The sequence below is a fragment of the Pagrus major genome, chromosome 6 (assembly GCF_040436345.1).
Source record: "Pagrus major chromosome 6, Pma_NU_1.0".
Taxonomy (NCBI): domain Eukaryota; kingdom Metazoa; phylum Chordata; class Actinopteri; order Spariformes; family Sparidae; genus Pagrus; species Pagrus major.
In genome coordinates this window covers 26,450,479-26,467,256 of record NC_133220.1, presented here as the reverse complement: position 1 = coordinate 26,467,256, position 16,778 = coordinate 26,450,479, and the positions used below count along the sequence as shown (strand labels likewise).

At 39.0% G+C, this 16,778-nt stretch overlaps 1 protein-coding gene across 2 annotated transcripts; it reads right to left on the bottom strand.

Moving 5' to 3' along the window:
- Positions 1–1,829: 1,829 nt before the first annotated feature.
- On the bottom strand, positions 1,830–14,465 carry wdr1 (WD repeat domain 1). Of its 2 annotated transcripts, none has more exons than XM_073468815.1 (15): positions 14,336–14,465; positions 12,772–12,893; positions 11,492–11,582; positions 10,306–10,453; positions 9,781–9,961; positions 8,589–8,666; positions 8,292–8,372; positions 7,624–7,857; positions 6,818–6,905; positions 5,744–5,900; positions 5,055–5,142; positions 4,804–4,914; positions 4,440–4,613; positions 4,176–4,320; positions 1,830–2,734 (listed from the first exon to the last, which is right to left on the bottom strand). In XM_073468815.1, exons 1-15 carry the CDS (start codon positions 14,349–14,351, stop codon positions 2,628–2,630), a joined length of 1,821 nt encoding a protein of 606 aa, XP_073324916.1. In that variant the 5' UTR covers positions 14,352–14,465; the 3' UTR covers positions 1,830–2,627. The 2 variants fall into 2 exon arrangements, with proteins under 2 accessions (XP_073324916.1, XP_073324915.1); XM_073468814.1 differs by having other exon boundaries at positions 2,449–2,734; positions 5,744–5,895; positions 6,813–6,905; positions 14,336–14,439.
- Between the last annotated feature and the right edge of the window lie 2,313 nt (positions 14,466–16,778).

The window sequence follows — 16,778 nt, the reverse complement described above, 5'->3', positions numbered from 1 at the left end:
CCCACCTTCCAGAGCCTTGGAGACAGTTAAACATATTTGGTTTTTATATTATCGTAACACTCATCCGATCAACACATGACAACTGGGACTGTGCTCCTCACCATCACTCCCTCTTGGCTCATCATCAGTGGGTTGTAATCACATTTGAGTTTTAAAACATGAAAATCGGATAAAAGAAATTGAATAATGTGAGGTTTGTCCTTACTTTTAGTGTAGAAAAAGGGAAAATGTTTTACCTCTGTAATTCAATAGTGGGAGAAATGGCTCTGATGACTGAATGTTGGCACTACCCCATTATTACATGCATACAAGTTTTTAAATGTGTTGTTTGAACAAAATTAAATCATATAAATCTTGCATTTACTTGTGTGGTTGTGTTATATGTATAGCCCTGTGGGTGGAAAACTTATTATTTAATGTTACTCCCTTTTGGTTTCCCCCTTATTCTGAACAGCTTCATTTCAGTTTAAGTTGTCAGTTATGACCGAGGCAAACGTCATATGTTCCTCTTGTATCTCATAGATGTTCAGGAGAAGAAAAATGTCCAAAATCCAGTAGAAGTTGTGCGATGTCATTAATGAGGACGGTCAGCATTTAAATAGCAAAAGACTTTGCTTTGCCTTCAACTGACTTGAACCTAAATATCAGACGTACACATCTCTATTTAAAGATCCACAGCTACATAATTCGGTCATTATAATGTGATATTAATTGTAAACAGTGTTGCCTTTGTTACTACTGATATGACCTATAAACCATCAAAATAATGCGTCTCTGTTTTATAACTAGTCAAACTTCAAAGGTGCAAAATGTAAGAATTTCACACAGAAACATGAAATAAAAGTTATCAGCAGAATGTTAATAACAGTCCTGATGTCGTGACTTCTGTATATTGTGTTGGAAAGCTATATACCGAAGTTAGCATGCTAATCAGTTATCCCATCCTGGTCTAGAGCTCCTGTGCTAGTGGTATAAACACCAACACTCCCCCGGTTCCCCAAACTACCAGTCCGGACAGTTAGATGCATGGCTAATGGAGTTAACGGAGCCAACGGCTGCAGCAGTTAGCGATTACTCTACAGCATGCTGCCCCCTATTTGTTTCGAATTGGACAGGTGGTCAAGCACACACTGTACTATTAGATTATTATTTAGGTGCATTTAGGTTATGCCACATAATTTGACTATATAGACCTCTTCAATACTTGAGCACCAGGTTGTTAAAAGGGGAACTGATGATAGTAAAACAACACAACATTCTACTTCCTAAAAAATATTTTAGGTGGCATCAAGTACACCTGCAGTGACTCTTTTACATGTACTTATAACTGTGCACAGTATGTATATTTTATACCACTATAAATTAGATGTAATCAATAAAAGGCATCAATAATTGCTTGATGATTCCAGTCAATTTGTATTTTCAGTGAATTAAACATTAACCTGGACAAGACTATATATAGGCTGTTAATTACTTGATTCCCATTGAACAGATAAGAGCAATTCACTGCACATTAAACATCAGAAATGTTTCTTAAAGCATTTTTAAAGATCTGGGGGATACAACAGCCCCAGACCATTAAAGTATTTTTTAAGAGTAACATTTTGAATACTTCTCTCAGTCAATTATGCTTTCTATGACTGTTTCCAAAATGAGAGACATTAAAAACTCAGTCACAGAGAAGTCTTGGAAAAAGTGTTAAGAAGCTCTCATCCTTTCAACCCTACTGATAAACACCCACAGTTCAATTTCATCCTGAACGCTATGAAATTAATTCTCACTGGACAACCTGCACATAGATCTGTAAGAAATCTGCATGAAAGGAAAAATGCATAAAAAGTGTTTTATTATTATCATTATTAATGACTCACTTCCACTTTGGAAGCGGATGCATAAAGACATTGAAAAAAAAAATAAGTGAGACGAGCATCATGGGCCCAAACAAAGACACAGCAACATTACAGGACCTTCAACTGAACAGACAGCATCTTGATTGTACACATACTTCGTTCTTTCAGTTCCTACTATTGCTTCCCAATCCAACAGGAAGAGTTGTGAGTCACAAGAAGTATGAAAGCTAAGACAAAGCAAAAAGAACACCCACCCCCTGAAAAACTTGAGAAAAAAAAGTGACAAACAACATTAGTCTGGACCAGTTACTTCTCATTGTAGGAATGTAACCAAAAGGTTTCATTTCTTTCAAACACCATTTTGTTGAAAAAAACAACTTGCTTTTGGTTCATCCGTTATGTTAGGATGTATTGAGCCCAACCACAAACAAGCAGTTCAGTTAAAACTGAGTGAAAGCTATTAAATATGGAATGTTGAGCTTACAAATAATTTTCTGGGTCCGTAACGCTCAAGGAGAAGTAAAAGCACTCGTGGTTAGATTGTTTACTTCCACATTTTGTCTCTGTGTAAGTTGAGGTTATTCGCATCAAAGAGACATAGCTTGGATCATTTTTAATGGGAGCTTTTCCCCAGTCAGAACCATTTACAATTCAGATGTTTACAGACAGCATAGAACACCGTTTAGACAGTGAAAATACAGTTTAAAAAAAAAAAAAAGAAAGAAAGATTGAAGTCTACAGTAGTCCTTGTTCCTGGAGATGTGGATGTTTCTCTGCTCAGTATTTAAGAGTCCACTGCTTGATGCAGGCATCATGGGAGCCGGTGACGAGAGTATGACCATCGATCCAGGCCAGGTCGCTAACATGGTGCAACCGGTGAGTGTCTGCAGACATCAAAGCATGGAAGAACCTCGTTATAAAAATGTCTCAACACAGTGTTTAATTAAAATTTAAACATTTACAGACAAGTTTAATTTGCTGAAGTTACAAATGCACAACAACACACTGTCATTTTCAGCACTTTTTGTCAGTCGATCAGTTTAAAATGTTGCAGCAATGGAACAAGAAGTAGCAGCGACAGCGAGCAACAGACTGCACACCACCAACTCCAACTTTACTGCAGCCCGCTGTTGTGTGGAAAACTACTTGAGCAGCATGAAATCAGATCACCGCGTGATCTCTTTATTAAAATTCAAGCTTGTTTGGCTGCACTGTAAACAACATACTGGTTGCTCGGTTGTATTTTTACAAAGTAGCTGTGTTGTATTCAACCACACATCCTGTTACCACTAGTAACCACAGGGGTTGCCAAATCAAGAAACATTATGTAACTTTTTTAACCTTAAAATAACAGCTTCAACATCTTTTTGGTGGCCCAATGTGAATGGTGTCTCTGTCTCAGCCACTCCACCCCCCCATCACTTGTTTCTGCACTATGTAACTTCAGTGAGAGGGTAGGATCACAGCGTTACATGCATGTTTACTTCAACGTACAAGTTTTCAACACATAACTTTGTTATGACGTTTTAAGTTTTGTTTGTAGTTAGCACCTACAAACTGTTACAGACCTGGGATTTGCATTAACGACAGTGGTGTTCCACTCAGAAACTGTGGAGGGCCCCAAATCACACAAAAAGCCAATTTCTACATAATGTTGCTGTCACAATTTAGATTCTAAATCAAAAATCGGTCAAAGTGAGCATTCAGTTTTGATCATCCTAAATCAAAACAAGGATCAGCAATTCTAACAGTCTTTTTTTGTATCCATCCCTGTCTACCCCTGCCCTGAAGGAAAACATTTCTAACCTAAACCTAACCCAAATAATTGAATATCTAGCTTTCTTTGTATATTGTTGAATTCATGAAGGGTGGGGTTTTTTTCTGAACTCTGGAATCTTTATTTTTGGTGTATTTTTTTAAATTTTGTCTTATCCTAACCTGCAAAAAGACCATAGGATAAATTAAAGCCGTTGTTGTAAAATACCCGTCTTTTTTTAAAGAATCTGAAAATGTGAATGACAGTTGTAATGGCATAAAACCAGCTGTTGATCTTTACAGATCCAGATGCGATAGTCTAACAACTGTATAGTCGTCAACACTGAAGATAATAAATCTAAATCAACTCGAATCGTGACACCCTAGTACATGCTATAAATGCATAATTTATCTCAGCTTAAAATGTCCTGTTGTTTTTTTGCTGCATGTTTGGATTTTGTTGCTAAGTGGACTAGTATAGCTCATACAGAACAACTTCCAAGTACAACAATGCGCACCTGTGTGCAAGCCAGGCATGAGTGAATGCACATGTGCACTTGATTGGCCTACCTGGTATCTTAATCCTCTTGTCCGCATCACCAACTGTCCACACATACACCATCATGTCCATCCCACCAGTCGCAAAGTGCTCGCTATCAGGGGACCAGGCCAAGGACACTGGTTTTGCATGATGTCCATAATACTCAGTTTTGTCCTGGTGAAAAAAAAAAAAGAGTGAGAAATAATTATAAAAAGAGGCAATGGCTCCAATTAATAAGGAATTGTATATTGAGAAACCCACACAAAGAATGTACAGGACAGACAAATATCTACCTTGTAGTCATCAGCCACAGAATAAGCTGTGGCAACTTTCTTATCATCTATGGTAGCCAGATAGGCTCCATTAGGAGAGTAGGCCATCTCTATGATCGACCCTTTAGCCTCGATAGTTTTGCCCTCGTCCTTCAGAGTGTTGCCCTGAATGGAGTACAGATGGATTTTCCCATCCTGAGGAGGAAAAAAAGGAACAAATGAATATCACACCCAATATCACCAGCATGTGATGGAGAGTGTGCTGTAACTGTCTCCTGTGATGGTTACTTAAAATGGATTACACACCTAGACACGCTGATGCTATTTTTCGCCTGAACTCAAACACATTTTCTCAGATTATCTGTCTTTTTAGCTGCCCACTTACTTTTCCTCCCACCGCAGCAGTGGTACCACCAGGGTGGACAGCTCCGACCTCTGCTTCATAGTCGAGACCGTCCAATGTGAAGACTTTCTTCCTATCCTTGAGCAGGACAACCTAGAAAAAGCAGATGATGAATGATGAAAATAAGACATGTCCAGAAACTGCAACTTTAAAGGATTTAAATATGATGATGTGGATTATGTGGAACCTTGGAAATGGCTCCAAAGAAAAAGAAACTAACTAAAAGACATTACCTGCTCAATGCACACAGCCAGTGACAGCCCTCCTGGTGCTACTGACACACTTTTAGGCTGGGAATCCATCTTCACCACATCAGAGGCACTGAAAAGCAGCAGTTGGGGTTAATCATATCATAAATAAGCACTGTAACATTAAGAGGTGGACAAATTAAAGAATTATGAAGGTTAGTATCCAGTTTGAGGTAGAACAAGAAAACAGATATTCAGATAACACAAAATGTAAATCAAAGTGATCCTGCATGACATAACATCTAAGACTTGCAAGGCTAAAATATAGGGGTTTTGTGCCTTGCTCAAGGGCACCACAGCAGTGCTCAGGAGGTGAACTGACACAGTTCCAGCTACCAGTCCCCAAGTAAAATCCCTGTGGACGGAGCTACTGCCACCCCCGATTGATATGACTGCATATCAATACATGTTCTATGCACACAGAAAAAAAAGTGTTTTGAGTGAATTTTGTGAAAGATAAAGTAATAAAATCAGGGAGTACCATTAATGATTTTCTATATTCATTAAGCGCTAGTACATGCACACATTAGCAAAACAAATCTTAATCTGCTTTCTTCCACACGTTCACCCTGAACAGATCGACTTCCATCATCATTAACAGACAAAATCATTATAATCCCCACTGAGTTCATCTCGTAGTTGTTATCTGCACAGCAGCACATGAAGTCCCCTACCTGTACTCCCTCTTGCTGATGTTGGTGAAGCGCAGTGTATCGTCCATGCTGCATGTCACCAGCTCGTCGGTGTCGTTAATCACCGCCTTGCTCACCTGGTTGCTGTGGCCCTTCCCACGGAAGCAGTCATTCTCCCCAGTGTCTGCATCCCAGTAATGTGAGGCAATTGTAAAGGAAAATAACTGTAGAAATGGATTCTTAATATTGCTGCAAAGTGTCAACACAGTGCATACTATGAAATAAACAGACGCAGTTTGTTTGAGGGACTACAGTGAAAGTTGAGCATGGGCTACATGAACTACTTGCACACCTCAGTGCATCAAGGTTGTTTCTGAGGCGGCAGTACCCTCTCTCTATAAACAAAAATTGTGTCACAGAGGCTTCTCCACGAAGCACTGATACCTCATCTCAGATATTCAAGCAATTTTTAAACTTTAAGAGACTAATGATGATTGGATTACTCTACAAATCCAACAGCCCTCTTAAGAGTTGCTTAATGCTGACAGTCTAGTCATATTTAGAGAAAAATAATCTCTGCTAGGATAAAGTCCTCAACTACTACCAACTACATGTAAATCATTTAAGCTTTCAGTCTTTTATTAAATAAAATTCCTCAGCCTGTTTTTAAGAGTGTACATGTTTAATCTCCACTTGAAAAGCCCAAATTAGACCTGACTTGCTTGGATCATTTTCAGAACAAATTTCTTCACTCTGCTTCTTAAATTACCTGTATGTGGCTGCCAACAATGGCAAAACCTTGCATTTTAGCTCTGTTAGGCTATATTACTGCCTTCAAACCGCCTGTCCATTTTATTCTGCTACAACAACCTTCTATCAGCAACTCAATTCTGATACAACTACATACAGTATATAGAAAAGGATTCCAGCAGGAAAATATCTGTAGTTAGCATTAGAGTTATTATATTAGTTACCTGTAACATGATGTCAACATACTCTACATGTGCTCAGTTTGTGCTCCATCTACATAGAGTACAAAGGGCTCTTTTTTGACTAACAGGACACTGAGTGACCTTTATAATCATTATTTGGTTCAACTGATCAGTAAAAGGATATTGATGTGTCCATCGTGACTCCCCGAGTAGATGTTAGGTCGCCCATCAGTTTTGTGAACTGTCAGACACTGGATGGATTTGCTGTGACCCTGAAGAATGAACAAGTAAATGTTTTTAGATAAACTTACAAGGGCACATAAGAACCGTTCATGCAGAATATTAACCTCCAGCGGCAGCACATTAATCTGATGAGAGCCACATGAGTAATAACCTGATTTACAGTGACTGGCATTTTCTGCCGTACTGCCCTCCTCATGATAATATCTCCAAGTCACAGGCCCAAGTTGTTTTCAACAATCCACTGAAAGTAGCTCACAGACAGCGCTTTATACAAAATGTAACACTCTTGACAAAGTAGTGTTTTAGCTTCTGTGTGTATATATTGTTACATTTCAAAGCCACATTATGTAAAAATTGGCATTTTGTGCGATTTGGCACCCTGACCACAGTTTCTGAATGGAAAACCACTGTCTTAATTACTAATCCCAGCACTGTAACAATTTGTCAGACATAATGTGGGTGCCAACTACAAACAAAACTCATTACATCATAACAGTAAATAATATGAACCACAAGCTCCTTATTATTACACATTTACAACTCTTGGATTGTATGTGCACCTTCCAGTACATAGCTACAAACATCCGTATAATTTGCAGATTCTTATTTACAAATGTCAATACATGCTTGCAAATGTCTGGTCATTCATTTTCAATATCAACATGTTCTTAGCAACTTAACACATGGTTGTATCACTTTCAAGGAGCTCTATTAATAATACCAGGAGCAGCATTTTTAAACTCTAACCTTGACGGTGCGTATGGGTCGGTCAGGGTTGTTCTTGTCCAGATAGTTGATGTATCCTGACAAGGAGATGCTGAGGAGGTGGTCCTTCTGCCACAGGCAGCCCAGCTGCTGGTCTGTCACATCAGTGCCCATTTTGAAGGTGGTGACGGCCGTACCTGCACCAACATCCCAGAGTTTTACTGTCTTGTCCCCTGAGGCGGAGATCAGTTGAGAGCTGTCAGGGCTCCAGCTGACCTGCAGGATTTAGAGTGGAGAGGAGATTAAAAGAAAAGTACTATGATATTAATACACATGGCACCAATGTTGCAATTTTTTTTGTGTGAAGACTGTCAAAGTGCCCTATAAATGTTCAGAAACAACAAAGTTATGTGGAAAACAACTAAATCAACAGAAAAATCAAATCAGTAAATCAATCCTTCATTTGAATAGGGAAAAAAGCATTTTCTGTGTCCACACACACATACAGTCTGCATGGCAGCTGAGACTACAACTAGCTCTCCTGAAAAATTAAACCTACCCAGTTAAGCAAGTAATTGGGACAGAAGATGACAAAGAGGTTAACAACTGTAGTGAAAATCTGGTCAAGTTCAAACAAGACATACTGGCAAAATACACAGTATACTGAACAGACTAATTTTTTCTTTATTTTATATATAAAAACTACTTACAGCATAGATTCCTCCATTGTGGGACTTCTCTCCACCCAGTGAGCCAATATAGTCACCAGTCTTTCCGTCATGGATGAAAATCTGTGGAAATTATACTCATTAAGAAAACAACACTTTCAGTTTTAGTGAAGTTTTAATATATAAAAACTGCCACTTTAGGTTGAGAAATCCCTGGATTACATTTGTATTATTTCTGATAATATCACAGTGATAGTTACTTATGATTTTGGCAGAGGATAATCTTGCTTTGAAATTTTAATATGGTCAAATGGCCAAGCCTAGTAATCCAGTACTCACCATGCCATCACCACCAGCTGAGACAAACCGCTCTCCATTTGGAGAGAAGCGAACACAGTTGACAAACTGGGAGTGACGCTATAGCGGCAGAAGGAAAAAAAAATGACCACATTAATATACAGTCCATTTTAGTTTCATTCCATTTTATTTGGCACAGTACCTTAGCCTTTCAATCTGTTATCATAGATAATACAACATGGCATCTTAGTCAAACTGGCAAATGGAACTTTTATTTATCAGTCATGGTCATCCTCAAGACTGACAGAAAATCACAATCCTCCCTTATTTACCAAGGCAAAGGTTCAATAAATCAAAAATTCAGCTAGGAGAAAGGACAATTTCACCGAAAATGCCCTGCAATGCTAATTGCAAGAACAGCACCAATCAAGACCAGCCACAGCATGCATGTTGTTCCTGGAGAAAATTACATGTGTGTCTGGAATCTAGATTATCTGTTGCACATACTGTACTGTTCAGCCTCCTCTGCTACCATGTCTGGAGCAGTTGAATCATTGAGTTGCAGAATGAGCAGAATAACATCAAGACAGCAGGACATGGCCTCAGAGGAGTGCTGATGCTGCTTGACTAATAACAACAACTAATAATTGGTTTCTAAGACACAAATAAATGCTATGATTTCATTAAAAATACAATCATACATAACAAAGAAAAGCAAAACATTGGCCTCGGGCTTACACTCCCACTGTATGACATACTTTCAATGCAACTATCACAGCCAAAGTCAGCATTACAGAATGTAATCTGAAATTGTAAACTGAGAAACCAACTGTGGACTGAATTCTAAAAACAGATCATCATGATGTTTGGGTAGAAGAAATTATTCACATGTTTATAGTGGGAATGCAGCTCACGCATTCTCCAAGAATTTATGAGGGAAGTGGGTTATGTAATATGCAAATAGACAAACAAGGCTACACTGTCCAAAACCAGCAGAGTGAGAGACTTGAAATGACCATCAGTACTAAAAGTAAGACCGCTGGTTTAATGTAAAAGAAACATTTATGTCTGCATTTGCTAAAGGCCAACATTTTGTTCCAACTTACATGACTTTACTTGGTGTGAAAGGTCTTACAAAATCATCTTGGCTCAAACTACTTTGTCTAAACATCACCCCTTTCCAAAAGCTGCACAGAATACCCATCAAGAATATGTAATTATCAGTGTTACTCACAGTTAGTGTGAACTTGAACCTGAAGGGAGGCCCCTCGAAGAAGGAACCAGTCTGGTCATCACTGCCGACGGCAATGCGGTACGGGCGATTCTGCTTTATGTCGACACTGTTGAGTAACTTGCTGTGGCCAGAAAGATCCCCAACTGAGGAGCCAGAGTCCCACAGGAACACAGCCCCAAACCTATAACGAGAGAAGGACACGCATACAGTTACAGCTTCCTGTGACATTTGAGAGAGGAAGCAAAAAAATATATATATATTTTTCCTGATGTACAGTAAACAGTATTCACACACTGCGCAACACTCTGTTGATATTATATACAAAGCCATTACATCAAGCAAAAGATAACTGAAATATACTTCCTTCAAAACACCAAGTTAAAGATAAAAAATATCTAAAGCAAACAATGGACACAGTGGGCCTTAATCAGTGTGATACCTGGAGAAGCTGAGTCATGGTTGAGTTTAATAAGGCTCCTTTCATTTCCTGAACATGCATTAAATACCCACTGCCCTCATACTCACTTCTCTCGTCCATCCCCAACAACAGCCATCCTCTTGCTATCCTCTGTCCATGCAATGTCCTTGACCTTGCCTGAAAGAGGGGTGTACTCGTACTTGAGCAGGTGCTCCTTCTGGGTGGTGTCCCAGATACGGACCTTTCCTGATGCATCTGAAGGAATTAGAAACAATAATTTTATAATGTAACAATAATAATCATAATAATAAAATAATAACTTTATTTATAGAGCCCCTTAAAAACAGAGTTTACAATGTGCTTTGACAGAGCAAAAGCAGGACACTTAGGAAGATTACATAACAGGATAAATGCTTAACAGTCAAGCCAAACTAGGAGAAGTTAAAACACGACGGCAAAAAGAAAGAAAGCACAAATACGACCAATGCCATCCCACGCCGCGCACGATCAGCACACACACACGGATAAAAAAAGAGTAAAAAGGAGTAAAAGCGATAAAAAGAAAGCAAAATCACATAAGAGCAATGCTAATAAAATACTAGGATAGATAAAACTAATAGAGGACGGTAAGAAGACAGCATCACATAAGAGGAATTAGAAACAGATTTAAGACAGTAAAAAGAAAAATAATAAAGATATATAAATAATAATAAATTAATAGATAATTAGAGAGATAAAGCAATTGAATTAAAGGAAAGAAGGACTAAAGGAATTAAGAAAAAGGGTGACTTCACCTAAAAGCAGCTCAGTAAAAGAGGGTTTTTAAGAAGTGATTTAAAAGATTTTACTGATTCTGCAAGCCTTATCTCCTCAGGTAGGTCGTTCCAAAGTCGAGCAGCCCTGACGGCAAAAGTGCACACACCTTAAGATTTGAGCCTCGACTTTGAAATGACCAGAAGGGCCCCACACAAGGACCTAAAGCTCAAATGGGGTCAACATTTCTGTTATGTAACTTGGAGCAAGACCCAGATGAGCTTTATAAATAATCAGCAAAATCTTAAAATCAATTCTAAAACGGACAGAGAGCCAGTGAAGAGAAGCTAGGACAAGAGATGTTGTCTGTTAAAACCAGTAAGAAGCCTAGCTGCTGCATTCTGGATGAGTTGGTGGCAGGAAAGAGACTTTTGGGTGATACCAGAAAGAAGGGAGTATTTTTTAAATTGGAGCATTAACAATAGTGTGGCACCTATAGTCTCACATTTGTTGACATGTGTTCACAGGCGGATCATTTACCTCCAGATGCAATGTAGAATCCACTGGGGGAATACTTGGCAACTGTCACTTGATGGGCATGTTCGGTGTAAACGTCTGCTATAGCAGGGTTCTGTAAAAGACAGGACATGTGCGACATCAGCAGGTGTTACCTTTAACCTGGACCTTTTTTTCTTAAGAGTTTTGGACATCATTCCTTCTGGTTGTGATAAAATTTTACTCGTTACATTTGACACTTAACAATGTTCATTACATTTTAAACAACTGCTTCCTAGTTAAAGAATAATTGAATAACAGCTGACCAATGGTGTTTGAAGCTCTCACTTTTGAACACTGTACTCAGAGTTCAATACACCATGACGTCATCCACAGGTGTGGTTACAGCTGCAACAGAGGCTGTGCTCCAACTGACCTCGCTACTGTGCCGCATGTTATGTGGTGTCGATTGAGTTTAACTCTTTAATGCAGTGCAGGTGGAAAAGAGGCGGCAGGTATAACCACGGACACTATCAGCTGACAACAAGTAGCAGCAGGTAGTGGAGAGGCTGTTTTTGGTGAGGATGAATTATTGATCAAGAATAATTTGAACGAACACTCAGGGCATCAAATTTAGATTCTTACTAAATGATAAATGATGATTCGTGGGCACTGCAGCTGTGCATGTGTCAACTCGTTGGAGGGGAGAGCAAAAAAAAAATGCAGCTAGTATTAATGTATACTAATGAGAATTGAAGCAGTTTCAAATATTTAGAATCGATACGTATTGATATTTTTATAGATAACGCTTGTCAAGAAACAGTTAAATGTAAGAAATGCTACATTTTAAACATGCTAAACAATTCTTTGCAAGCAACAGAGACAGTACAGAAACCGTACAATTTCCATTTGACTTTGGAAAGACAAGGTATGATGATAACATGAGTCAATAGTCTCTACTGTTTTGCCACGTCCCGCCAGCACAAACGGGCACGGTGCTGGTCAGATTTTAGAGTGTGCCCATACAGTCATGACCACACCTAATGGATACTGGACGTGGTCAGAGTGCACTAAACATTCAACTTTAAGGTCAGTGGTCAGTGAAAATATGCTTTCGAGCTTGATGCTAACGTTCTCTTTAAAAAAGTAAGTACAGTCAAAGCAATGTACTATTAATAGTAAGTAAAACATCATCATATGATGATAATAATAATAATAATAATAATAATAATAATAATAATATGAATGCCAGCCAAAACAGAGCCCAGGTTGCAAGAAATAAATAATACTTTTTAAATATAGCTCTTAAGAAGATGGAAAATTACATCAATGTTCCTGATGATGACACACTTCCCATTGGTATACAGGAAGTTGTTGCCTTTGGGATCCCCGCCAATGACTTTTGAAACTCCCCTCTCCATCTGTGGGAGACTGGCGAATACATGTTCTGAACAAAAAGAAGACATTTATTAAAAGATGACAAACATACAGTATTAAATTGAACTATTTCTCCATAGATTATAGCACATGTAGAGCAACATGACCTAACAAGAGCGTGAAATCTTACAAGCTGCACCGCACTTGACTCACATCTTGATATCTAATAATATCTCTGCACCGCTACAGTTATAAAAGAGGATATGTGCTGCAAAGCTGCTAAATCTGCATCACTTAGTTCTTCATTAGTCAGGACTACTGAGATACTTTGACCAAACAGCCAGGTCTGTCCTTATTGGTCAAGTCGCTGTTCAGACCAATTTAGCACAGAGCCGTCACAGCAGCGTCCAAGAGAGGTTAATGTTTCTCTAAAAGAGAAGAAGATGGCACGAGATCAGCTATGCTTTGCCTTAATACAACAAGGTGGTATCAATATTTATTTAGCTTTATGCATCACTCTTAACCTGAAAAGTAAAACTGCTCATCTCTTTTGACATTGTTACAATATAGACACAAGAGGTTTCCAAATGTGGGTTATTTCCTGGGCCAGAACAATATATCAGTTGCCTGATATCATCGGCCGATATTAGCCAATCACAGATATATTTTTTAGATATTATGAAGCTGAAAAAGATGATTGGGAAAATGTATAATTAATAAAATCAGTGACGTTTACTGTGTCAATGTAGTAATATAATTTGACAATAAGGTTTATTGTAGTTACACACCTTTGTCACAAGTGTTTGATTTTAACAGTTGAGGGATCACTGCCAATCGTGTTTGTATATCGGCTGATAATATCCGTTTTTACCTCCTAATATCATCATCAGCCCCAAATATCAACATCAGTCGGACATCAGCTATTCAGACACCACCAAGATAGCTGTGATGAGGTTGCTGCATTTATTCGGCTTCCGCATAGGCTCAAAAATCACAACCTACTTATCTTTCGCACAGCTCTCATCTCCATCAGCTCGACATTAAAAAGCCACAGTCAAACAAACCCTTTCATTCACGCTCGTTAAGCAGTTTCTGTGAGCTAACGACTCCTCCGGCACAAGTGCCCGACGAGTCAGCCCACCTCTGTCTGGGCATGTCATAACAATGCGATGTGAGCGAAACTATTTCCTGACAGGCGTTAGCTCGACGGGCTAACGCTAACTCGAACACACTGTCTGCTGTAATGAGCTGCATTTCGGACCAACCCGTCCTCACGGCAGACCGAGCCCGTCAGAAACGAGTGAACAATTAATACAACACAATAATTTTCCAACGCCAGGATTTTTCTCTCATACGGCGAGATGAGTTGTCAAATCGTGCAGCCATGGGCGAGGCTAGCTAGCTTGGCTACGGGGCTACCTGGCTGACTGTCTGCGGAGTAATTCCGCCCCAAAATCAGACTTTCGGTGCATTTTCTCGTTACGGTTGCCATTAAAAGATAAACAGCCTTACTCAGTTCATACGACATTTTTTTCCTCTGGTCACTCGCTTAGCGTTACTCCTCCAAATGAATGAAACAGTGGAGACAGTGAAGCTCCCCCGGCTGTGCACTCCCTGATCACACAAACACGGAAGCGAGTGCAGCTCCTGCTCTGCCTGGCTTTGCCCATATATAGTAAACTCAGATACTACGCTGCGGCTGACAGCCACTAGCCATGCACTGCAGCTGCAGGGATTAATGATCCCTCAGTACTGTCTTTCAGGCTATAAGGCAATTATACCATCTCTAAACTCCACCAATCCAATTGGCAAAGTTAACCACAGTGCTTCTCACGTGCTTTCATTGGGTTTGAGTCACAGAGCTAAACCTAAACTAGAGATACATAAAAAAAAAGTCATCTAACAACATTTCCACAATCCTCAAATATTTTTCTAACCATCTTGATAAAAGATTATGTTTTGTTTCCTAATCTCAACTATTAGGGCAGAAAGATTGGAAAGATTACATTGGACGTAACTGATAATGAACATTTTCATATCTCATATAAAGCCTAACAGAGACTTCAAAAATGCAGAGTCAGACAAAGTCTACTGGTTCAGTTTTACACAGCAGTAGTCCAAAGCATCTTTTCACTGTCAATCACTGTATGGTACGGAAACACATCAAAACGCACAATAAAGAATCATACTGTAGGCTGGACTCTGTTTATAATGCAACACATCCACAAACGTGCCTCGGTACAAAACCAAATGTTTTAAATCAGTACATTAATTAAGTTAACCAGCAAACACTGGACTCCGTATACACACAACGCACCATTTTACGAACAAGAAAGATCACAGATGATCCTTTCCACCCAGCTAACCATCTCTTCCAACATCTCCCCCATGGTAGGAGGTTTCTTCCTCTGGGCTGTTCAGTTATTGAACTCTAAGTATGTGATGTGATGTGTTTGCACTATGTTTTTCCTTGTCTATGATGATGTATGGAGGTTGTATAATATGTTTTTCTTCTTTTGGAGTTATGTTTTTCTTCTTCTATGTGCTGTATGTGGTGTATTGTCACAGCCAGTCCATCTGTACTTGAAATGTATTCCACCAGTCTAGCCGTGTGGTCAATAAAAAACTTGAACTTGAATCACCTCAAAATTTTAAACTGACATATATTTCTGGCAGCCATCTCAACTTTGATAAGGAATTTGAGCCCTAATATGCAGTGTTGTAGTCAAGACCACCTAAACCGAGATGATCACTGCATGACACAAAATAAAACGTGGAACCTGTGAACCATAAGTACTCCTAAAATTGATCTGAGGGATCCAAGTTCACATGAAAACACCCACAGAAGACAAATGAAAATTCATCTTCATTCACATCTTTTATTGCCATAAATATCAGAGCCCGACTGATATATTTGTAGGTCAATATTGTCAGCTGATATTGGCCTGTCACAGATATATCCGTGTCAGTGTATATGTTTTCAGATATCAGCTGATATGAAACAATCAAGTGTTTATTAACCACATTGGAGGGATCACTGCAAAAAATGTGTGTATTAGTTCTTAGTAGTACTTCTTGAGTTGATAACCCCCTTTGTGTGACTGCTTAGCGTGGTTGTCTTAGTGAAGCCAGATATCGAAAAGATATCCTGCATATGTTGAACTCGCTTCATATACAGGCCTCTGGACAAGTTGACTTTACTTAAAAGATTAGAGGCAACTGATAAAGGGTGAAATTGATTTGAATGCTTATTGATTGGAGGTAACATGTTAAGTTTAATACAAGAATAGCCAAATGTTTAAATGTTCTTAAAGTGCTGCAGTGCTCATGTGCTCATGCTCATGATGTGGTGTGGTCTATAGGTTAAAAGTTTAAGTCTGTTCAACTCAAAGATGCTTGTGAAACAGTGATGCCTTTATAGTAGTACAATATACGCAAATTGATAAAGTACTTCTATCAAACTCAATATATTTTAGTACTATTTGCCTAAATTGTTTAAGTAGTGACACATTCTGGGCCAACAGCTCAGGTTCAAGTTCAACAAATTCAAACAACCTCTTTAACTGCATAGAGTCGTTGCCACTGTACTGTTAAAAGACCCTCTTGGTAATCCAAAGATTGCAAAGAATTTATATTTCAGAAAAAATGCCGCTTAGCTCTGTGGCTTGAATGTAATGATAATATATGAGAGGAGCAAACCATGCAGGAGGGATTTGTGCACAGAGGAGGGACTGCCTGAGAGGCCCGACTCAGGGCAAAATTTCCCCAAATTCTTAAATGTGCTGCTTTGGCCCTCAGAAAAAATTACGCTAGCATGAATAACCAAATTAAAAGCCCAACAAGGTAAAGGAGGACTATTTAACAAATGTCAGAGGGGAGCCAGCTGATCACTGATCAGCAACGTCATGATGGTGACTTTAAAATACGATGTCATCCTGTGTGTCAGGACAGAGCA